This window comes from Chionomys nivalis, chromosome 4 (genome assembly GCF_950005125.1).
Source record: "Chionomys nivalis chromosome 4, mChiNiv1.1, whole genome shotgun sequence".
NCBI lineage: Eukaryota > Metazoa > Chordata > Mammalia > Rodentia > Cricetidae > Chionomys > Chionomys nivalis.
In genome coordinates this window covers 95,801,122-95,824,790 of record NC_080089.1, presented here as the reverse complement: position 1 = coordinate 95,824,790, position 23,669 = coordinate 95,801,122, and the positions used below count along the sequence as shown (strand labels likewise).

Here is a 23,669-nt window from a genome sequence, read left to right as displayed (position 1 = left end):
CCTTAAAGCTGGTAGTCTACACAATCTAGTGCCACTATCACACTGAAGAAAACTGACAATATCACTGATATTTGAACTAAAGCTTAATATATATATACTATTTGACTCTCTCTAGATGTGATGAGTACTCCATTAGTCATCACCCAAAGACAGGTAAGATAGATCATTCTCTCAGCCTTGGTTGTTTTCTCCCTTCTTTTACCTCTTCAAGTAATTTCAGAGCCTTTTAGAAAGAGTTTTAATGAGGCTCCAGGTTCTGTAAGATGCCCTGTGTTTAGGTACTCCTGCCCTCCTGTCTCCACCCTTTCATAAGCAAATGTGCCCTTTATGGTATTTAAGAAACAAAACATACATAATAAAAGTCATTTCCCACTTATTAACATCAAGTCTACCGTATTTAAGAAATAGTCATTAAGTATGAGGATGAGGGCTAATGAAATGACATGCTTACCAGCAAGCTGAGTTCCATCCCAGGACCCACATGGCCCACCCACAAGCTGTTCACTAACCTCCACATGTACACCTGGCTCCCATGCATGCATGAATGCACATGTGTGCAACACACACACACACACAGAGTATGAAGATGAGATCAGCATTTTGATCTTGAATTTCTGTCCTGTGCATACTTCAAGCTGCAACTAATGGGTCTCCTGGTAATATGACTTCAGAAGTTATTTAGAAGACTTTTAGTTTTCATATAAACATATGGTCAATATTTTATTTCAGCTATATATAAACTAATTATTTTAATGAAAGAATTAATTCCCCTATCAGAATTTTTACTGATGGCAATATATATTATCCTGTATGAATTAACTGACTTTTTGATGATTGGCAGTAAAAAAATATAGCAACAATGGGGAAACATAAAGTGACTTAACTCCTGCAGAGTAAGAATTTTTAAAAGAGAAGCAGTGATTCTCTGTCATTCATTCAGAGAGTTCATAGACACTGATAAACTCCCTGTGTTGCTGCTGTTTAAAGCATTACAAAAGTAATCAGAGAAAAGGAAAATTAAGTTAATTAATTCATCTAGGAAATTTTTTTAAAGGACAAAAAAAGGGGAGGGTAGCATGTCAGGAAAATAAACCTGACAAGAAAGACATCTGAACTAAATTTAAAATATACAGAACTTTATGGGAAACTATAAAAGACCCCCCCCAAAATTAGAGATATGTTTCTGAATAGGATGATTTAAAATTGTAAATTATCATTTCTCCAAATATTAATAAAATCGATCATATTTCAATTCATCCTAATGGGATTTTATTTTAATAAATGTTCATCCAGAAGAGCAAATGTGCTCAAATATATCTAAGCAAAGAATTTTAGTAAAAGGCGAAAGATTTATACGATCTTAAGAGAAACCAGAGTATTAAGCAAAGAATTTTAAATTCATTTAAATGGTATAAAAACCTACTGGAAATCTCCAGAAGAGCTTGGAATAGTAACGGAATGGGACAGACTGCAGAATCTAGAAAAGAATGTATGCATAAACATAAAATGGTAGATGACAAAAATCAACAAATTAGAAAGAAAAGTTGTCTGGGACTGCACATGACTGCAGAAAACAAGGACAGGTGAGAGCTGTAGCTGATCAAAGGGCACGTGCTCAGACCTGACGAGGGAAACAGGTAATGCTGCTCTGATAACTGACATGAGAAATTAAAATGACTTTTAAAATAGAGCCTCTTAGTGTTTAAAATGTTAGCAATTAAATTCAAATTTTAAAGCCTATGGCCAAGTATAGTGGTGCACACCTTTAATCCCAGCATTTGGAAGACTGAGGCAGATGGATCTCTGTGAATTTGAGGCCTGCCTGGTCTACATTAGCAAGTTTCAGGACAGCCCAGAACTTCAGAGAGAGAGAGTTTGTCTCAAACTGTCAGATAAAAACTTACGGGGAACCAAAAAATGTTTAAGTGCAAGTCCACTTCATTCAAAAAACTATTAGACTCAATTGCTTATATATTCAATAAACAGTCTATAAAACCAGTAAGGTTTCTTTTTACATCACATAGATAATTTAAACCAAATCAAAGCTATGCAAAGATTTGAAGATTTAGTTATATAATAATACCAGCATCAACAAATGGAATAATAAAAGGGCAAACAGCAGCTGGGCGGCACAAGCGGATGGTGGTGGAGCACACCTTTAATCCCAGCACTGGGAGGCAGAGGCAGGAAGACCTCTGTCAATTCAAGGCCAGCCTGGTCTATAAGAACTGGTTCCAGGACTGGCTCCAAAGCAACACAGAAAAACCCTGACTCAAAAAACAGACAAAACAAAATAACAACAAAAAATCATAAAACAACAACAAAAAGAAGGGCAAATGGTTTACATTGGTAAAGAATAAAAAATCTTAATATTGTTATAGTGTTTATACTGTACTGTTATAATTATTATAATAGTAGTTATTACAGAGAGGATGTGGGTGGGCTATAGGAAAATACTCTGTGTCTTAGTCTTCTGCTGTTGTGATGAAATACCTTGAGAAGAGCAACTTATGGGAGAAAGGGTTTCATTTCGGCTCACAGCTTCAGAGGCGCACAGTCCATGGAAAGACATGGCAGCAGGCAGGGAAGGCATGGTGGCAAGAGCTGGAGACTGGCAGGCGACACTGCATTCACACTCAGGAAGTAAAGAGTGAACAAGAAATGGGGCCAAGCTATCCAGCCTCAAGGCCTGATCCCAGTGACACCGACAGGCTCCACCTCCTATAGGTTACAAAACTTTTCTAAATGGCTGAAGGCCACATATTCAAACACACATTCACCACAACACAATTCCATTCTATAAGGGATTTTGCAGATTTAGGCATCTGTTGGAGACTGCAGACCCTCAGACCCTGAATTTTCTATGACCCCTTGCCTTCTGGAGTAAACAACTTGCTTTCCTATGCTTGCAGCTGCTCTGGCATGAGACCCTCATGAGTTCCTGATGGCAGGGGAGTGGTTTCTGGTGGGCTGGCAGCTGAAAAATCCTGAGAGCTAGGGCGTGGCCATATATGGCGCGCTCTCTCTCTCTCTCTCTCTCTCTCTCTCTCTCTCTCTCTCTCTCTCTCTCTCTCTCTCTCTGTCAAGGAGAGCCCTATATAAGCTGCCCTGAAACACAATAAAGGGGGCATTTTGGTTCAAGGATGACCCATGTCTCTTTTTCTCTCTGTCTCTGTCTCTATCTCTCTGTGTGTGTATGTGTGTGTGTGTTTCAATCTCCAGTCCCTTGCCTGACTCGCGAACCATCCCATGGTGTACAGGCAGGTGCTACAGGCATCCATGAGTATCAAGGAACCACATCCTCAAAGATACCAAGAGCTGTCTGTACAAACATTCCTTACCAAGTGATAGCAAACTGTACTGCACTGCAATTAAAATCAAGGATCCACCGGACTGAAATCTCAAGGTCCAAATCAGGAGCAGAAGGAGAGAGAGCATAAGCAAGGAACTCAGGACCGCGAGGGGTGCACCCACACACTGAAACAATGGGGATGTTCTATCAGGAACTCACCAAGGCCAGCTGGCCTGGGTCTGAAAAAGCATGGGATAAAACCGGACTCGCTGAACATAGCGGACAATGAGGACTACTGAGAACTCAAGAACAATGGCAATGGGTTTTTGATCCTACTGCACGTACTGGCTTTGTGGGAGCCTAGGCAGTTTGGATGCTCACCTTACTAGACCTGGATGGAGGTGGGTGGTCCTTGGACTTCCCACAGGGCAGGGAACCCTGATTGCTCTTAGGGCTGACGAGGGAGGGAGACTTGATCGGGGGACGGGGAGGGAAATGGGAGGCGGTGGCGGGGAGAAGGCAGAAATCTTTAATAAATAAATAAATTAAAAAAATAAAAATAAATGAAAAAATAAAATCAAGGATCATAACAAACACCAGTCTTTTCATCAGCTATTCAGTACCTGAAAGTATCTCTGGTCAATTAGAGCCTGATGATGGCTGTCTTTGCTGGGCTCGTCTTTTCTCCCCAGGTCATCAGTCTTTTTTTGAACAATAAGCTCTCGTAATCTAAAGGAGGAAAAAAAAGTCAAGATAATAGTAAAAAAAAAATCTTTCTTAGATAGCAGATTAAAATAATTAAGCAATGAACCAGCTAGCCTTTCTAAACTTTACGTCTTTTGCTTACATGTATGTTTACACACATATGCAAATATTAAATATGCATGTATGTAAAATATAAGCCATTCTGTCCCTGGAAAAGTTCCTTCCAATACATCACAAGTTAGAAGTAATGTCTAAAAACATGAGGGCTCTCCGGACCAGAGGCATCCCTCTGGGCACAAGACAGAGTAAGAAGAGAGATGACTCTCAGAGGAATGCTCCCATTTTGTTATTGCTTTCAGACAGATTTGACGCTATCCAAGATCACATCAAATTCTCCCCTGCTGGGTTTCCTAAAAAAACTGGGTATGATTGACCCTCAGAGTCTTAAGCAAAAGGTTCTTTTTCTCCTGTCCAGGCCTAGCTAGAATACTCACTAAGATACTGGGAATCCTGACCTCCAGAAGCAGTTTAAACTGCAATATCATTACCCCACTCAATCTGCTTTGCAAGCAAAAGGGAAAATAGACTGAGATCCCATATGTTCAATTGTACATTTTTATTTGAAGGATCACCCTGAATTGGTCCAACTGTGTAAACTGTACTCTTAGACTTTGGCTGAGATGTGTTCTAGTTCAAAAAGGAGCTAGAGGAGCCAGGCGGTGGTGGCGCACGCCTTTAATCCCAGCACTTGTGAGGCAGAGACAGGCAGATCTCTAGGAGTTCGAGGCCAGCCTGGTCTACAAGAGCTAGTTCCAGGACAGGCACCAAAGCTACAGAGAAACCCTGTCTTGAAAAACCAAAAAAAAAAAAAAAAAAAAAAAAAAAAGGCAAGGAACCTCCCACAAAGTATCCAAATCCCCAAATTCATTAACTGCACAACACAATTGTTTCCATCCCTTCAAATCTTCTGGTTGCTCATCCCAATCTGCAGCCTGTCAGAAGGGGCAGACCCCTCCCCAGACTCCTCCCCAGTGGGGAAATGCTGCCCCCCCCCCCCCGGTGGCCAGCCACAGCACACAGTACATCTTTCTTCCACAAGAGATGTTTTCAATTAGGCGGATCTCCAGAAGGGACTCTGGGACAACCTATGTGCATGGCTCCCTTTCTCTGGCAGAACTAACAGAGACCTAGGAGCTTTATTGATGGCCCAGTTCAGCCTGTCCACACCTTTGAAGAGTAAGCCAACTTTATGAATGATTCTGCATGCTGTTGCTAGAACAAGCTCCACCACTTCTAGAGCTGAGTGGGACAGCCCCACTGGAAATGACTTTCACACCTCCAGTGAAGGAATAACACCCCTCAACTTTCCCACTGGTAATGATGCAGCTCTAATCCAATCCTAAATTCAATCCAGAGGATCAGAGGAATGAATGGATTTAAGGGTACTACTAGCTCTCAGAAAGTCAGCAACTAAGCCCTTAAACTATGCCCAACTGACTACATTAAGTCAGGATAGGAGACTCACATGATGCTCCTCCAAAGATTTCAAGAGGCTCTATATTAATATAGAACCAGGGTCATGGGCAGAGATGATCCAAATGATAAGTGCCTGACTTGATTAGCCATATATATATATAACTCCAAAAATTGGTGATTGAACCAGGCAAGTCATTGGATAATTTGATACAAACTACTACACTGATTTTTTTTTTTTTTTTATAACTAGGACCAAGAGGAGAGAAAAGGATAGACACCATGGGAAACTGCTGTTAGTTAGCTAGGCAGCTGAATCCTCAAGAAACACAATTAGGATTGTTAGGAATGTATTTCTTATGCAGGCAGGAAGGCGATTTCAGGTGAGAATGCTCTCAGAGACAAATACCTTCCCCAGGACCCTGCCCTCTTTGTAAGGATGATCACTAGTAGATGCCCTCCCATCAATGAGGATCAATCCAGCTTGACAGTCCTGAGAAGTTTTTACAATGGAGGAAAGTCAAATCAATTTCCTCACCAACACAGAAACCCAATTCTTAGTCCGCCCATTCTCCCCTGTCTCTGAACCCCCCACAAAAGGCTATCATTTGGGGCTTATCAAGCCAGCGCCTTAAGCATTATTTACCTAGCTTCTTTTTTTAAAAAATATTTTTTATGGTTTATTTAACTTTATTTTATGTGAAGGTGTCAGATCCCCTGCAACTGGATCTTCAGACAGTTGTGAGCTGCCATGTGGGTACTGGGAATTGAACCTGGGTCCTCTGGAAGAGCAGTCAGTACTCTTAAGCACTGAGCCATCTCTCCAGCCCCTTTACCCAGCTTCTTGCTTGTTAATGGTGAGATCTCTATTTCTGTCACTTCTTTTTGGCAATCCCCCAAACTCCTGCTACTCTTTCGAAAAGAGATCTCCTTACCAAACTCAAAGTAAAACTTCTTTCCCCAAGACAACAGTACTGTCTGGTGCTAATAGAATCCAAATTGTTCAACAACATGGACAAATGAGGATTAATAGGGAAGGCGAGGACCATCATCCCTATGGTCATTCATTTTAAGGATCCTTTCCATCTTACACATCAGACACAACATCCTTTAACACTAGAAGTTAGGGATGGTCTCATCGCTATAATTAAAATATCAAATAAACACGGATCATTAATTCGATGATCAAATCCATATAATACCCCTATCTTGAAAGTAAGAAAGGTAATCCAACAAGTGGAGATTAGCTCAAGGTCTTAGACTCACCAATGGGGCAGTTGCTCCTCTTTACTCAGTAATTCCTGATCCTTGTATTAGGCTGATTCAGATTCCTCCTGGTACCACTCACAATTCCGTATTAGTGAAGATGCTTTATTTGCATTCCCATGCATACCAGTAGCCGACCTCCCTCTGCCTTTGAGGACCCTCCTCTGAGGGCTGGACAGGCCGCATGGACTACACTCCTGCAAAGGTTTCAGGATGTCCCACACTTTTTGGGTCAGCCCTCTTCTAAGACTTAATGGAATAGGCCCATACTGGAGCACACTATTCCAATATATAGATGATCTTTACAGGTTCTCCAAGGAGATTATCTCTTGGGCTTCAGAACCTCTCTTTAACCTTCTTGCTGAAAGGTGGCATGGTAAAGGCACAAGTATATTAGAAAGAGTAGCTTATCCTGGTCATATCCTAGCAGAAGCAACCTGAGTCCTGGGGCTAGAACAAATCTGACCTATCCTGGCCTTCCCATTCCCCAAGACTCTAAAATAATTGAGGGCCTTCCTAGGAGTCACAGGATATTATATGATTTAGATCCCAAGATATGGTGAATTGGCCATGTCCCTCTTTCAAAGAGTTTCAAGAAAACTCAAAGCCATGGCTACACTCAGACTAACCAGACCTCTGAATCCAGTGGGCTTTTCCAAAGAAAAGAGGCCTTAACTGGAGCACCAGCTCCCAGACCGCTCACCTGACCAGACTTGCAACTCTATGCAATAAAAACAGACCGCATTAGGGGGCAGTAACACAGGGCATACAATAGCTACTGGTTTTGATACCCTTACTCGGAGTGACTGTCCCAGAACTTTGATGCTAAGCTTGCTGAATTGATAGCTCTTACCAAAGCATTAAATTAACACAAGGAAAAGAGTCAGTATGTATACAGACTCCAAGTACTTTTCTATTCTTCAGGTCCACACAGCAATATGGAAAGGGGGACTACCGAAGACAGAAGAAAGCCCCATCAGACATTCTCAAGAGAGAGCCTTATGTTTGCTTCCTGGTGCAATTCTTTTGCCCTTCCTGGTACCTATCTTTAAACTACTCTTCTAGGCATCAAATAAGAGAGAACGGTATAGCTAAAGGGAATGGGGGGGGGCAGATTCAGAAGCCGAGAGCTACACTGAGTCATGGGGAATGCCCTGTTCTTTGGGGGAAGCCCTACTAGCTCCTAGAAGATGAAAATATTCCAATGAGGAAATAGCCTTTGCTGCCATTTTGACTAAAGATGATGGCACTCCTGCTGACCAGTTGCTATAACCAAAATCTCTTAGACAGAGAGTTTGAAAATCCCTTCAGCGGATGTTATCACTTAGGAAGGAAAACAGTCTACTAGCCGGAAGGCATTTAGGCCAAGTCTCTAGGAGGTAATCCAATAGGTGGCACAAGGATGTGAAATATGCCAAAAGATGAATCCTTCAAACAGGCACCTTCAGTCCCCAGGGACCCAAAGCCAAGGACTCTATCTAGGAGAGGACTGGCAATTTTACTTCAGTGAAATGTGGGGAGGAGCTAATTCTAAGTCCCTTTAGTTTTAGTGAATGCCTTCATAGGCTGGATAAACTTTTCCATGCCAAATACAAAGGGCACCGGACATGGTTAAGATTTTACTTACAGAAATAATCCTTGATTTGAGCCTTCTGAATTCCTCCATGTGACAACAAATCCGTCTTTAGGGCAGAAGTCACTGAAAGCCTAACTTAAAACTTGAAGAATTCAGCTTCACCTACATTGTACTTAGTGTCTTCAATTGTCAGGCAAGCTGGAGAGGATAAAGAACTAAAAGAGGTAGCGCACACCTTTAATCCTAGCACTCAGGAGGCAGAGGCAGGCGGATCTCTGTGAGTTCGAGGCCAGCCTGGGCTACAAGAGTTAGTTCCAGGACAGGCTCCAAAAGGCTGCACAGAGAAACCCTGTCTCAAAACAACAACGACAACAACAACAACAAAAAGAGGCATTTATTTAAAGAAGCTCATTCTGGAAACCAGATCTCCTTAGACAAAATTGCCCCTAGCTTTAACGGATTTAAAAACATCCCTAACTAGACTATCAGGGTCTAGCCCTTTTTGAGGCACTACATGGCAGGCCATTCCCAGAAACAGCCAAGCTAATTTTTCATGTTATCCAATGAGCAAAATTCCAGAAAATACTGTCAAGAACTTCAAGCTGGGTTCTGTCAAGGGAAACAATAGATTCCCCTTCTTCTACCCTGGGGACTTAGTTAAAACTCCTGATGAGAAGGGATGTCTTGGTCACCCACTATGAGAGCGCCCATATCCTGTTATTCTATCCTCGCCTACAGTGGCGTCAACAGGATGGATCCATCACAGTAGTCTCAAGCCTGAGACTACTTCTCCTGATACACCTAAGCTATCAGTGGATCCTAAGACCAAGACCAGCTCATTCCAGTTACTCTTGTGAGCCACTGGGGAACCTTAAGCTGCTCTTCAAACAACCACCTTTCAACAAAAGGTAAGTTCATCTGAGTGTAAAGCAGCAGCAGCGGCATGTGTAGGTACCGATGTTGCTGTGGCTTGTCGTGTTGTGCCTACTGCAGGCTGTGGAGTCACTTTCCCATAGTCAGTGTGACCCTAAAATCACTGTTGTGCTTCCAGATGACTTTTCTTTAACTACTCTAGCACCCAGCCTCCTCACACTCCAATGTCCTACCCAGGAACGCAAAATTTTTGAACCAAGTTCACAGACCTGGAAGAACACAGGGCTTTCATCACCCTCCAGAACTGGAAGTTCCTACATTATCTGATTGGAATCAAATACAGGACTGCCCCAACTTTTGGAATAGAAGGGAACTACTGTAGATCTTTATAAAGGGGAGCATTTTTCAGGGATCCTTTACTGCATATCTGGAACTCCAATTGATAAAGCAGTACCTTTTGGGAATCCCTTTAACACAGACCAAAATAAAATATCTGGATCTTTCTCTTCTGCTATGGGAGAAATGGGGGCAATCCTTATTATACAGCAGTCTCACTATTGTGTTGCCATTAACATTCCTCCAGAGGCATCTAAGAAGCCCACCAAGGACTGGGCAAAAATATGTAAGGTCCATTGTTCTGCCACTCATTGCCCACCAAATTTCCTACCCTGTAGCTGTGGGTAGATTATTGAATCCTCAGTGACACAAAAGTCTCAACTTGTGGGAGTAACATCCCAATGAGTATTAATACCATCTTTAGGCCTGGAAGGTTCTGGGAACGTTCATGGAAAACTCAGATTTCAGTCTACCCGGGAGTCACTTCTAATAGGTTACCCCTTCCTGGGACATTTTGAGATTTTTGGGTCCATACCCATTACCCTAACTGTACTCAAGCTACTGCACTTCAATGGAGCCAATACTCCCAGTGGCTCACAACCCAAGAGAGATCTTTTTGGTAAACTAGACACTGGACTCATGAAACAAGTTGAATGGGCCACAACAGACGAAAGAGATTCTCTAGAAAAAGACTCTCCAGAATAGGACACAGGTAGAGTTCTTATTTCAGGAGGAAACTGGAGAATGGGAGACACGCCCAAATGAAAACTTTAGCCCAAAAGATTGGCTAACTTATACTAAGCAGGCCTTACAAAATTACACTCCCAAACCAAAACTGGGAAAGGGCCTACACTCTAACTCAGCAGGGACTATTAACTATGCTGATGCAGATGAAATCAAATTAACTGTGGACAATAGCAAACCATCCTTAATGCAGAAGCATACACCAAAAACTTATGGAAAAACAATGGGGAACTGAGGCTCTGGAAAATAATAACTAATAAATGCAACATGAGTCACTGTACTCTAACTGCCCAGGTTCCTAGATTAAATAACTCAACAAAGTATCCTATTTACAATTAACTGGGCTAGGGGAAATTGAAGAGGATAGTCGCATAATGCCCACTGGACAAAGGTGGGCAATCCTCTAAAATGAGTCTCTGTGGAACTTTACTTCTCTCTCTTGAGTGTGAACAAAAAGGTGGTATCTGGCTATGTCCCCAAAGGAAATAGAATTCTGATTATTCCCATGTCTGGCCCTTAGTCTCAATTCCAAGGAGGAATAGTGTTTGGTATATGGGAAAGGGAACATTTTGCGGGAGGGAATACATAATGAAACTGTCACACTATCAGACTTCTCCTATAAGAAAACAAAGCACACACTGGAATTTGGCGCAATACTAAAGAAATAAAGCAGATCTACTAACAAGACCTATGATAACCTTGATATGCAAGAAGCATCATCCCTAGAGCTAAAACAAAATACACCCATGACATTAAAATCACGAGCGCAACAATGGCCTAAGATTCAATTAGATTTGACAAATAATAAAGTAATCAAATTTCTCAGAGAAGACAATAGAACACTCTACAAGATCCGCTTAACAGTGGACAAGGGTGGAAATGACATCCTGGAGTTAGTGAACACCTAATAACCAACCACTCCAAGGACTGTGGCTGGCTAGTATGTATGTTTTCCTCTTCAATGCCATTACCTGAGATGCAATGGACACTGTTCTTCACCACCTTCATTATCATGCTCTTAATTTTATTTAATATCTGTTTTAGATGCCACCACGAGTACCAGGAACACAGGACAACGAAAGAAAGCTATCACCACCAGGAACTACAACCACAGGCCAATCAATCCACCGCATTGAACTTCCTGCTATGGGCTCCTAGACAGACCCCCTCTGGAGGGACCCTGACTGCTGTTTTATAACTCCACCCGTCCAGTCAGCAGGAAGCAGCAAAGAGCCACTGACCAATCATGGACCCAATCCCCTGATGACAGTTGGAGTTATCTCCTGAGAGGGAGTAATGAAAGAAAGTAAGAGTTGTTAGGCAGATACTGAGGGGGGAGGAGCCCTAGATAATGTCAAATTGGCATATTCTAAAATAGGTGTTGGATATAGTAGAGGAAGGGCCACAAGCAAAAATCAACTTTTCTATTGCAGCACACCTCACATCAGAGAAAAGGCACTTCTGTGCAGAGAGTATAAGGCTCGTGGACAATGTCTCGATACTTCATGGATCCAGACCCCCAACTAATGGAAGCCTATCACCCAATCCCTGAGCTGTTATGTTGTCAGAGACCTCCGGTAAAGCTAGTAATGGAGGTGCTAATTGACTCAATATAAAGAAAACACTGTCCAAAGATAACCTGTAGACTCCAGACTCCAGGGCCCCTCCTTTCCAAGAGTCTGTTCTCACCTGCTACTTTTGCTTTGATTAAAACATTAGCTCTGCTATACTGTGAATCCTTTACTGCCTTTTATTTAATTGGTGAGAAGAGAACTCGACCACTACACACCATAACAAGGTTTGTGGTGCTTTTACCCACTGAACCATCCCACTAGTCCTTATCCCTTATGATTATATTTATGCTATATTGAAATTGTCTTATCATTCTTTCATGATCCTCCTCCCTTCATGCCATCTTGATGAGGTCAGGGACCTTTTCTATTTGGCTTATCATTGCAACCCCAGTGTCAGAATGCCACATAGATACTAGGAAGTACTACTGGGAATCAGATTGCCCACCAACAGGAGGTTATTCACTGAATAAATGCAACTTTTCCAAACTTTTCCCTAGACTTCTTAGTTCAATTTTTCTTCCCAACCTTAATGTAAGTAGATACCCAATGAATCCCCCCCTTGTCCTTGTTTGTCTTTCCATTATGATAGTGATACCATGGGGAGGAGAAAAGAGCCACTACCACTGAAAACTGAAACAATATACACTAATAACACAAGTGAACACACACACATAATGCATACACTAACAGTTTTCAAAATAATCCATTCCAAAGCTCCACAAATTATTTTCTCAAGTTCTAGTCTTTTGAATCAAAGAATACACATAGATAATCTTAAGGAAGTAGCATCAATACTTGAAATCATCATTTTAAAAATACCCCCGAGACCTCACATCTCAAAACAGGGGAAGGAGTTAAAGGTGGTAGATAGGACTGACTCACTGCGTGTTTTTTGACACTTTTAGTTTTTAAGTAACAAAACTCACTAAAACTTTTAGATCGTGCTGGTGAGACACTCAGTGGAATAGCACTAACCCTAGCATGCTCAACCCTGGGGACACACTCAGTGGAACAGCTCTTACCCTAGAATGGTCAAGACCTAAATTCAATCTTTAGCACAAAAATTAACATAAAAATTTTCAGATTGTGACTAGCTAAAATAAAATATAGGATCTGCTATCTGCAGTTTCATTGTTTCTTTTGCACTTCTTCGATTTCTAGAGATAATTTTACATTAAAATGTTTTTTCTTCCTACTCTTTATTTGAGAGATGAATTTATTTGAGATGAATATAAAGCCAACTCCAGGCCCAGAAAGACCAACGTTATATGCACTGTCTCATATGCAGTTTCTATCTTCAAATCTTTTGTGTATTCAGCTTGGAACATAAGTAGAAATCAGAACAGAAAGGTGCTTTATGAAGGTAACACACTAAAGGAAAGGGGACAGCAGATCACAGGTAAAACAAAAGTCGAGAGGTGGAATAATGGGAACATACAGGCTTAATCAGGGAGGGGCACACATTATGGGAGAAGGAAGGAGGTAGAAAGGAAAGATTACATGAAAACCCACATGGAAGCCTACTATCTTACAACCCAGCTTTTAGAATTGGAGGGAGAGATGAATTATATGTGAAATAAAAGAAGAGGAATTACTGAGTGTTAAGGGGTCATGTGAGGATGGGGTGGGGTTAAAGAGAGAACAAGTTAACTAAATCTGTATGTAAACGTCTTATGGAAGCCCACTAGCTGGTTTGAAGTTACAAGTTAAAAATATTTTTATTGAAAATACCCTGCATGGGTGGACAATGCCACTCCTGGAATACATGGGTGTAAGACATAGGATACTTTCTAGGAATGAAAAGTCAGGGAGGCCCCAGAGGCCTCCAAAACAACACAGGCTATTCTCATAGCCCCTGGCCACCCACAAACTATTTGATACAACCCTATAAATGCTACTGTTAAAGACACAATACACTTTGGCTGCAGGACATACAGAAATAGATCTCAAACCAACCAAGAAACCTCCTAATGCTGGCTAGCTTTCATAGTGCCAGAGGGGCTATGTAGGCTTCTGAAAGAGAAAAGACATCAACAGTCTAAGCAGTGCTGGACCCTGAATGCTGCAGCACTGACCTACCAGGCAAGATAAGCCTGTTAGTCCAACAGCCTTCTGGTTGGATCTGAGGCCTGTTCCACAAGAGGGAACTTCATGTCTGGTACTTTAATCCTTGTCGAAAGTCCATGACTCAGCTGGGTGGTGGTAGAGCATACCTTTAATCCCACCACTCAGGAGGCAGAGGCAGGTAGATCTCTGTGAGTTCAAAGTCAGCCTGATCTACAGAGCTAGTTCCAGGACAGCTAGAGTTGTTACACAAAGAAACCCTGTCTTGGAAAACAAACAAAACAAAAATGTCCATGAGTCAGGAGTCACAGGCCTTAGGATAGAACCTGTCATTGTTATTTTGATAAATGATATTGCTTTCAAAATGCTATCTAAACATCTATGTTTATATCTATAAACCTGAGATGCTCTCAGCTTTGATCAAAGTTGCTTTTGGCAGTGGACAGTAGTCAGCGAAGAGAAAAGTAACTGGTCAAAGTGCTGAGAATAAGAGACTAGTTCTCAGTCCTATTACACACCCCCATGCCAGGGTCAAGGCAGAAAGAACGAGAAAGCCAGCCAATGATGGAGGGTGTTCTGAAATACTGTACTCGGGATGAGGCAATCATAGTCATGGACTCACAGCACTGTAGTGATAAAATAAAGCCAGACAAGAGTCCAGCATAGACAGGCTGGAGGACATCCAGGCCCCACTCTTACTGTTACTGGTGGTTAAGTTTCTGGGAGAGAGAATAATTCCTTTTGAGGATGTAGACACCAACAAGATCCCCAGGCTTCAGTGGACAAACCAAACCCATGCACATATGGGTAGCATAGAGGGTTATTCTTTTTAAAGCATAAAGTTAATTGGGGGGGGGTACGTTAAGGAGAAGGGAGTTATAGAGGAGGAATGATGCATATAATTATCTGAATGCATGAAATTCTCAAGAATATATAAAATAAAAATAAAGCCAAATCCAAATTGCTTTTAAGCTGTTAGAATCAGAAACATCCATCTTTATTCTATACTATTGTTTTTTGAGACAGAGCTTTGCTATATAGCCCAGGCTAGCTTCTTAGTAGTGATCCTTCTGCCCAGCCTCCACAGTGCCAGGATTTATAGGTTTCTGTTACCATGTCTGGCCCAAAAATAGTTGTAATGTCACATCTCTCAGCAACTTGGCAACTCCATGCCAAGGCTGTATTATAATACACAACAGCTGATAGATATAAAAAACAAATAATAAAATACAGGACGCAGCTATAAGCTATAACTTTGACAAAATGTAATTACTTGATGCTTTTCTTAAGGGCTTTTTCCAGTTTCTTCACTTGTTGTTTATAAAGTCTTAATTCATGTTCTGTGGGTCTGTAAAAAAAATCAAGATGAATACATTAAATTTATTGTAAAGAACAAAATTACTTAGCAAACAAAAATATATCTTGTTATATTATTAATAAACATTAAAATTATTTTTAAATTAAGTTCTATGTGTATGGGCATTCTGCCTGCGTGTGTGTGTTGTCTGCAGATGTCAGAAGGCAGCACTGGACCCCGGAACTAGAGGACAGATGGCTGTGCGCCCGTGTGGGCCTAAGAATCAAACACTGGTCTCTGGAAAGCAGCCAGCGGCCTTATCTGCTGAGCCATCTCCCCAACCCCTATTTAAAATCCTTGATTCTTAGGAGTTTACTAGGCATTTTGATCTATCTTGTATAATTTCTTATTTAACATCTTTATTTGCTTCTGTGCTATTATGTAACTTGTTTACAGTAAATACATCATCCTCCGTAATGGACGGTTTTTGTCAAATTTGACACAAACCTAGATATATCTGAGAAGATGGAACCTTAAATCAGAAAATGCCTCAATAAGACTGGCCTGTAGGCAACACTTTGGAGTACTGTCTTGATTAATGATTGATGTGGGAGGGCCCAGCCCATATCTGGGCCTAACGTCTTGGATGGTATAAGAAAAGTCTAAGCAAGCCACGAGGAACAAATGAGTAAGTACAAAGCTCCATGGCCTCTACTTCAGTTCAGTACTATCAAAGTTTTTGCCCTGACTTTACTGGATGATGGACTATAAATTGTAAAATTAAACTAACCCTTTCCTCCCAAAGTTGCTTTTGGTCACGTATTTTAATAAAGTAATAGAAACACTAGCTAAGACTCTCTCGTATCACAGATAACTACTATCCTAAATGTATAGATCATTCTTCCCAAACACGCAGCTATCTTATTTTTGTCATAGGTTCTCTCACTGGACTTAGAGCTCATCACTGTCTAGGCTGGCTGGCCAGCCACAGAGCTCCAGGAATCTGCCTGTCTTCACACCTTCTTCCAACGCTGCAAGTAACGATACACACTGCTACAACTGGCTTGGCTTTTCACATGAGTGCTGGAGATCTGAACTCGAGTCCTCACATGCTTGCACAGCAGGCAGTTTTCCAAAGGGGCAAACTCTCCAACTCTCACTAAAGTAAATTTTAAAAGAAAAACAAAACAAAGACTGAACCTGGGCTTGGGGAGACATCTAAGTCTGGTAAAGTGCTTGGCATGCAAATATGAAGACCAGAGTTCAAATCCAGGAACCTAAAAAGACATGGGGGGTGCATACTTCCTATCCTAGCACTGGGAAAGGGGTGCTGAAGGCAGGCCGATCCCTTGGGCTCACTGGCCAGGCACCCTAATTGGCATGCTTCAGGCAGGTCTCAAGGAGAGATCCTGTCTCATAAACAAGGTGGACAGATCCCAAGGAATGACATCTGAGGCTGACCTCTAGTTTCCACATGTATGAGCACAGATGTGCACACTCCACTGCACACACATTTGTGCCCACACATATAAACACACAAACACAAGAAAGCTCTGAATCTCCTCAAAGTTCTTACCCAGTTTATCCTCAGCATGGATTGTTATTTTCTCATTTCCATTGCTTGCCTAAGGAGTCTTATTCTTTTCATCATTCAAAATGAAACACAACCAACCAGAAGGAGTACAGCATGTCAAGCACTTGGATTAAGTTCTAGAGTAAGAGGGCAAGAATGATTCGTTTAACAGCCTAAAAGCTAAAGAAAAATTAAGTTTCTCTCACCTGTTTTCCAGATCTTTTTGGAGACTCAGCTTTTCACCTAACAGTACATCAATCTTGGATTTTGATTCCTTGAGTTGATTCTGTAACGACTGCAATGCATTTCACAGTAAAATAAGTAACTCTGCTAGGGGGTTGCTTTGCTTTATAGAAAGGCATTGATTAGTTCTCTGATCCCCATACCATCAGAAGGCCTTTGTAACTTGGTGAGGCGTCCAGGCTTCTGTAATCTTTTTCCTCTTCTGCCTGACTGTCGTCCTCTTTACACTGCCTGTGAGAAGACAACACACTGCATCTTACGGAAATACATCCCTAGAGAAAACATTCAGCTAGCAAAGATTAAGTCAATCTAATTAGGGCTTAATAATTTAAATTATTTAATTCATATTGGGATATGAATTAAATATCCCAATTTCCTACTTGCTCTATAGTGAATAGTATCATAGCACAGGACCACCTAACCTTAGGGCATTCTTTTTACTAACTCTTTTACCTAGAATGCATGAAGACCAGAAAACTTTGTCATGGGACACAAAGGGGATGAAAAATACTTGTTGAATGAACAAACAAAACATAAACAGAACATTCCTGGTCTTTAAAAACATATACTATGTGCATACTGTTTATTCCTTCTAGTACTTTCAATCCATAGAAATCATCAAGAAAAAGTGTAGCATGTAAATGGGTAACAATACAGAGTACGGAGCATACTCCACCTACCCTGTGCTTCGGACGTCTTCAGTCACGTAACATTCCTGACTACATCCACTCTTCCTGCTAGTGTATTCATCTAACTTAAAAATCCTTTCTCATCTGTCTTTGAAAACTCTGCAGTCTATCTGCAAAACCGTTCTTCTCCTTTTTACTGCTCTCTCCTTTTGCCTCAGGCATTGTCCCACCTGCCTCACAATTATAGTACACACCACCATGCCTGACACTTACTTACATAGGCATTAACACACATTCTTCCCAGGACAGGGTCTCACTTTTACTCAAGCCAGTTGAGGATTCACTATGTAGCCCAGGCTGGCTTCAAACTTGTGGCTATCCGAGCCGGGCGGTGGTGGTGCACGCCTTTAATCCCAGCACTTGGGAGGCAGAGGCAGGCGGATCTCTGTGAGTTCGAGACCAGCCTGGTCTACAAGAGCTAGTTCCAGGACAGGCTCCAAAACCACAGAGAAACCCTGTCTCGAAAAACCAAAAAGAGTTACCATGGTCATGGTGTCTCTTCACAGCAACAGAAACCGTAAGACAGTATGCATACATGAAATTCTTGAAGGATAAAATATTATATTTGAAAAAGAATTTCATAATGATATATAGACTTCCAGAATATAAAGTCTCAAAAGCTATAGAAACTTAACTTGTTCCTGGATAATATTCATCATGAATTACTTTAAAATTATATTATTTATACCTTTGTGTACGGAGTTTTCGAAGTTTAGATTCATAGTAATCAATTAGACAAAGCAATCTGGAAAACAAAAAATATATTCAATTATTTTCAAAATGTAATATCTGCTATTCTTTCACATAATTTCAAGTTATTATGACAAAAGGAAGCCCTGACTAGAGATAGAGAGATTGTTTAGCAGTTAAGAGAACGCACTGCAGGGCTGGAGAGATTGCTCAGTGGTGAAGAGCAATGGCTGCTCTTTTACAACTCCATCCCAGGACATCACTTTCTGATGGCCTCCACAAGCACCAGACTCACATCACTACATACACATGCATATAGGCAAAATACTCATACATGGAAAAAATTTTAAGATTAGCCGGGTAGTGGTGGCACATGACTATAATCCCAACACTTGGGAGGCAGAGGCAGATGAATCTATGTGAATTTGAGGCCAGTCTGGTCTCCAGAGTGAGTTCCAGGACAGTAAAGGTTACAACAGAGAAACCCTGTCTCAAAAACAAAACAAAAGATGTACGTGTTTGTGTGTGTACACAATTTGTGTTCAAGTGCCGAAGGAGGCCAGAAGAGGGCACCTGGTCCCCTGGAGCTAGATGGTTGTGATCTACCATTTGGGTGCTAGAAATAGAAACCAGGATCTCTGCAAGAACAGTAAGTACTCCCAACCTCTGAGCCATCTCTCCAATCCTAAAAAACTAACTAACTAACTAACTAACTAACTAACTAAATAAATAAATAAATAAATAAATAAATAAATAAGGTGTATACTGCTGTTGCAGAGGACCCAAGTTCAGTTCCCAGCACCCTCTATAACTCCAGCTCCAGAGGCTTTTAATGCCTCTGGCAGTATCTGCACTCACAAGCCCATAAACACATTATTGAAAATAAAATCTTTTAAAAAGTAAGTACAGACTGTCTAGCAAACTTAAAATTTTTCAATCATTCTTGCCAGAAACAAGTATAACACTAAGTCATATATATATACATACACATATATGTGTATAGTTTTTCAAGACAGGGTTTCTGGTAGTGGTGGTGCATGCCTTTAATCTCAGCACTCGAGGCCAGCCTGGTCTACAAGAGCTAGTTCCAGGACAGGCCCCCAAACTACAGAGAAACCCTGTCTCGAAAAAAATACAAAAAATGAAACAAAACAAAACAAAACAAAAAAGGACTTCTCCATCAAAAGATAACCACTGTCAAAATAAAATCAGCTGAAAAATAATCAACCTAGTTCCATTATCATCCTATGTACTAGGCATTACTGTTTATCCAAGACTGTATGAGGAACTCTCTTGCAGAGATGGGCAAACACTCTGTTTTGAGTAACAACACGCTCTTCTTCCTCTTTAGTTAATCTGTAGATATTCTTTTGCAAAGAAGCAATGGTCTCTTCTTGTTCCATTCTTTTTTTCTTATAATGCTGGCATCTCATCTGTAAGAAGATTGTAAATCTATAATTATATTTATTCACGTAGGACATACATTCTATCAATACTGTGTCACCATCTCCACTGAGCTACTTCATTCAATAATCTCATCAAGGCTGTTAAAAAACTGATGAAAGGAATATTAATAACTCACAAATGTGAAAACCTATAAAATGAGGAAACTATGACAACTACATGCATTCAAGATTTCATAATAAGGATTTAAAAATCTCTATAAAGCCAATATAAATTTTTATTTCAATGATTTTATGAGACCAGGTTTCTTCATAGTCCAAGCTGGCTTCCAGCTTGCAATCCTATTTTATTAGCCACCTAATTTCTGGAGTCAACAGGTATGTATTACCATGCCGCCTACCTTATATTTAAACTGAGATAAAAATAATAATCAGAAAAAGAATTATATATTAAAATATTTTAAAAGAACCACAGAACAGCTGGATGGTGGTAGGGCACAACTTTAATCCCAGCACTTGGGAGGCAGAGGCAGGTGGATCTCTATGAACTCAAGACCAGCCTGGTCTACAGAGTGAGTTCTAAGACAGCCAGAAATATTACAGAGAAATCCTGTCTCAAAAACCAGAGAGAGAAAGAAAGAACTACAATGGAAAATTATTATTTTTTAAATGATTTACGGATTACAAATAAGGTAGTCAGTTTGAACATCCAGGCAATAGGGGAGACTATAAATTCAAAATAGGTCCATAACCAGTATGCGTCTTAGATTTATAAAAAAAGACAGAACATAACATTCACAGCTAAGAACATGGTCATCTGTATAAAATGTCAAATTTATTGAAACTTAATGCTCAAGGGAAAATAGTCTTAGTTGCTGATAACATCCCATCTCCTAGTGAACATGAAATATGCAGTAATCCATCCTTTGCCTTGGTCTCCATGAAACCAGACCTCTACAGCTAAGTGATGAGGGTGCCAGTTAAAATCTAGAAGCAAACATTAAGGTTGATTTTTTTTTATTACACACAGTGAGAAGATTCACAAGAATATTTTTGGATCCCATGTATTTTGACCATGTGCACCTCTCTATCTTTATTTTTCCTCTTCCCCACTGTTCTTTATTCTCCCAGTCTGGCTACAACTTTCAAGATGCATTCGTGTGTGCATACACGTGCATGCATGCGCACACATCTTTGGAGTCTATACCCAGGAAGAGTATAACTTTGTCATAAGATAGTGCTAGTTTCAGTTTTTTGAGAAAACCTCCACACTGATTTCTATAGTGGCTGAACGAACATACTCCCTTCAGTAAGGGTTCTCTTTTTTCTAAAATCATCATCATCATTTGTTGTTACTTTTTGTCCTAATGATAGGCATTGTGACTAGGGTGAGACAGAATCGCAATGTAGTTTTAATTTGCATTTCCCTGTTTGCTAAGGGTGTTGATCATTATTTGTGTATTTATGGGTCACTGGTATTTCAATATTTATAGAATAGTCTGCTCATTAATTAGCCTATTTATCAACTGATTTAGACTGTTTGGGCTTGTGTTTTGTGTTGCTTTTTTGAGACAGGATCTCACTATGCAGCCTTGGCTAGCCTGGAACTCACAGAGATCCTCCTGCCTCTGCCTCCTGAATGCTGGGATTAAAGACATGTGACATCATTCCTTCCTGAGTCCCTATATATTCCAAATAGTAATTCACAGCTAGCAAGTTTTCTTCCCTTCTATTGGTTATCTCTTCACCCTGTTGGTTCCCTTCCCATGCAGAAGCTTTTAAAATCCGCACAATCCTATCTGCTGAGTCTTGCTTCTATTTCCTGAACTTTTGGAGTCCTTTTCAGAAAGCTTCTGCCTGTGTCTATACTTTTAAGAGGGTTCTTTTTTCTAACAGTTTCAATTTAGATTATTAAAATCTTTGATTCATTTTTGAATTGACTTGTATGGGGTAAGAGATGAGGATCTAGTTTCATTCTTCTACATATGGATATCATGTTGTCCTGTACTATGTTAAAGATGCTATCTCTTTCTCCAATGTATGTAACTGCGATCTTTGCTCAAAATTCAATTGGATATATGATAAGTTTGTATTTCTGGGTTGTCTATTCTATTCCATTGGTACACATACTTTTGTGACAGTATCGAACTGTTTTTGTTACTATAGTTTTGTAACTATAACTTGAAAACAAATTGTCAGCATTATTATTTTGCAGTCAGAATTGCTTTTACTATCTCGTCAGCATTATTATTTTCTAATCAGAATTGCTTTTACTATCAAGGGTCTTTTGTGCTACTATATGCATATTAGGACTGTTTATTCAAATCTGTGAAGACTGTCATTAGAATTTGATGGTGATAAAGAAATTGCTTCTGGTAATAGAGCCACATTCTAGTCCTGACAACCCATAAACTGTGTTCCTTCCATCATCTAGTGTGTTCTTCAGTTTCTCTTCTCAGGGTTTTAGTTTTCATTATATGGCTGAGGAGAAGCTCAGTGGGTAAACAATGCATCTGCCTGCATTTTGGGTCCCCAAGCCTGCACGGAGCCAGGTGCAGCAGCACTCACCAACACTTCCGCCATTCGTATGGCAAAATGGGAAACAGACAGAAGAATTCCCGGAGGCTCACAGGCCGGGTAACCTATGCTCTGCATAGAATTCAGTATTAACTGCTCACATAGCTTTATTACATATAGTACAAGGCAATATAACCACATAAAGAAAAAAAATGGTATCTAGACAGGCCACTTAAACCTCTATATGGGGCACTGAGATCAATAATAAGCACTATAATTTCTATACAGGACATCATGGATTCAATAAATTTCCAACATGAGCTTTCAACAGGTGGAAAAGGATCTCTATTCATGAGCATTATAACTCCATATGAGACATGAGCTTTGTATAGGACACTGTGAGCTCTAAGCCTAGCAGCATGTGCCCTAAATGTGCCCAGGGCACTGTAATTTATGTGTAAAACATCATGAATTTTATGAAAGGTATTATTACCTCTATAAAGTGCCCCATGGGATGAAAATACATGCAATATGAGATTTCTGTCAGCACTGTGTGCTGCATATAAGTGCACTATGAGTTCTATAGAGCAGACTGTGAAGTCTATACAGACCAATGTAAGTTTACATGAAGGTGCATTATGATCTACACTACTTCCTTCCATATGAGCTCTAAAATCATGAGCACTATGAGCTCTATAAAAATAGACCATGAGAGCCCTGTTAAAGCAGCTGGAGTCCATAAAGGATACTCCATATGTCCTTATGGGAGGCAAGGAGAAGCCATGTAGCCCTGCTGGAGACAGATGAACTTTGCCTGGTAAGCCATAGCCTTGTGGCGATACACAGATTAATAGAGATGGGTTAAGTTAATATGTAAGCACTAGCCAATAAGACGCTTGAGCTAATGGGCCAAGCAGTGATTTAATTAATACAGTTTCTGTGTGGTTATTTCGGGAGTCTGGGCAGCTGGGAAACAAATGAGTGGCCTCCTGCTACAAATTGGTGTACCAGCATGGGACTGACTAAATCCACGTAAAACCTGAGGGAGGCTTGGAAAGGAATTCTAGACAGACAGACAGACACACACACACACACACACACACACACACACACACACACACACAAGCATTTTCTCCAGTGGGGATAATTCTTTCAAGGGAAGGTTTCCTGACTCAGTGGCAGCAGTAAAAACTGCACAGTTTCAAAACAGTGGCTTCCTGGGCTGTGCTGCCAGCACGAACTCCGGCTCTTTCAGGAGGCCAAGTATTTAAAGGGGTTTGTGAGCAGAGTGCTACAACTTGCTTAATGGAAACATTGACCTGCTGTGTGCCTGAAAATGGGGTTGTGAGCATGG

General features: G+C 40.7%; 1 protein-coding gene across 5 annotated transcripts in view; it reads right to left on the bottom strand.

Moving 5' to 3' along the window:
- Positions 1-23,669, bottom strand: part of Cep70 (centrosomal protein 70) — a 57,377-nt gene that overhangs the window by 11,870 nt on the left and 21,838 nt on the right. For all 5 annotated transcript variants that reach the window (XR_009056996.1, XM_057767132.1, XM_057767131.1 and 2 more), the window contains 6 exons: positions 19,659-19,828; positions 18,394-18,450; positions 17,160-17,247; positions 16,980-17,068; positions 15,177-15,251; positions 3,916-4,021 (listed from right to left, as the gene is read on the bottom strand). Coding sequence is in view for 4 of the 5 variants with exons in the window: in XM_057767132.1 (XP_057623115.1) it covers positions 3,916-4,021; positions 15,177-15,251; positions 16,980-17,068; positions 17,160-17,247; positions 18,394-18,450; positions 19,659-19,828 (585 nt within the window). In the remaining variant the exon portion in view is untranslated. The remainder of the gene's footprint in view (positions 1-3,915; positions 4,022-15,176; positions 15,252-16,979; positions 17,069-17,159; positions 17,248-18,393; positions 18,451-19,658; positions 19,829-23,669) is intronic.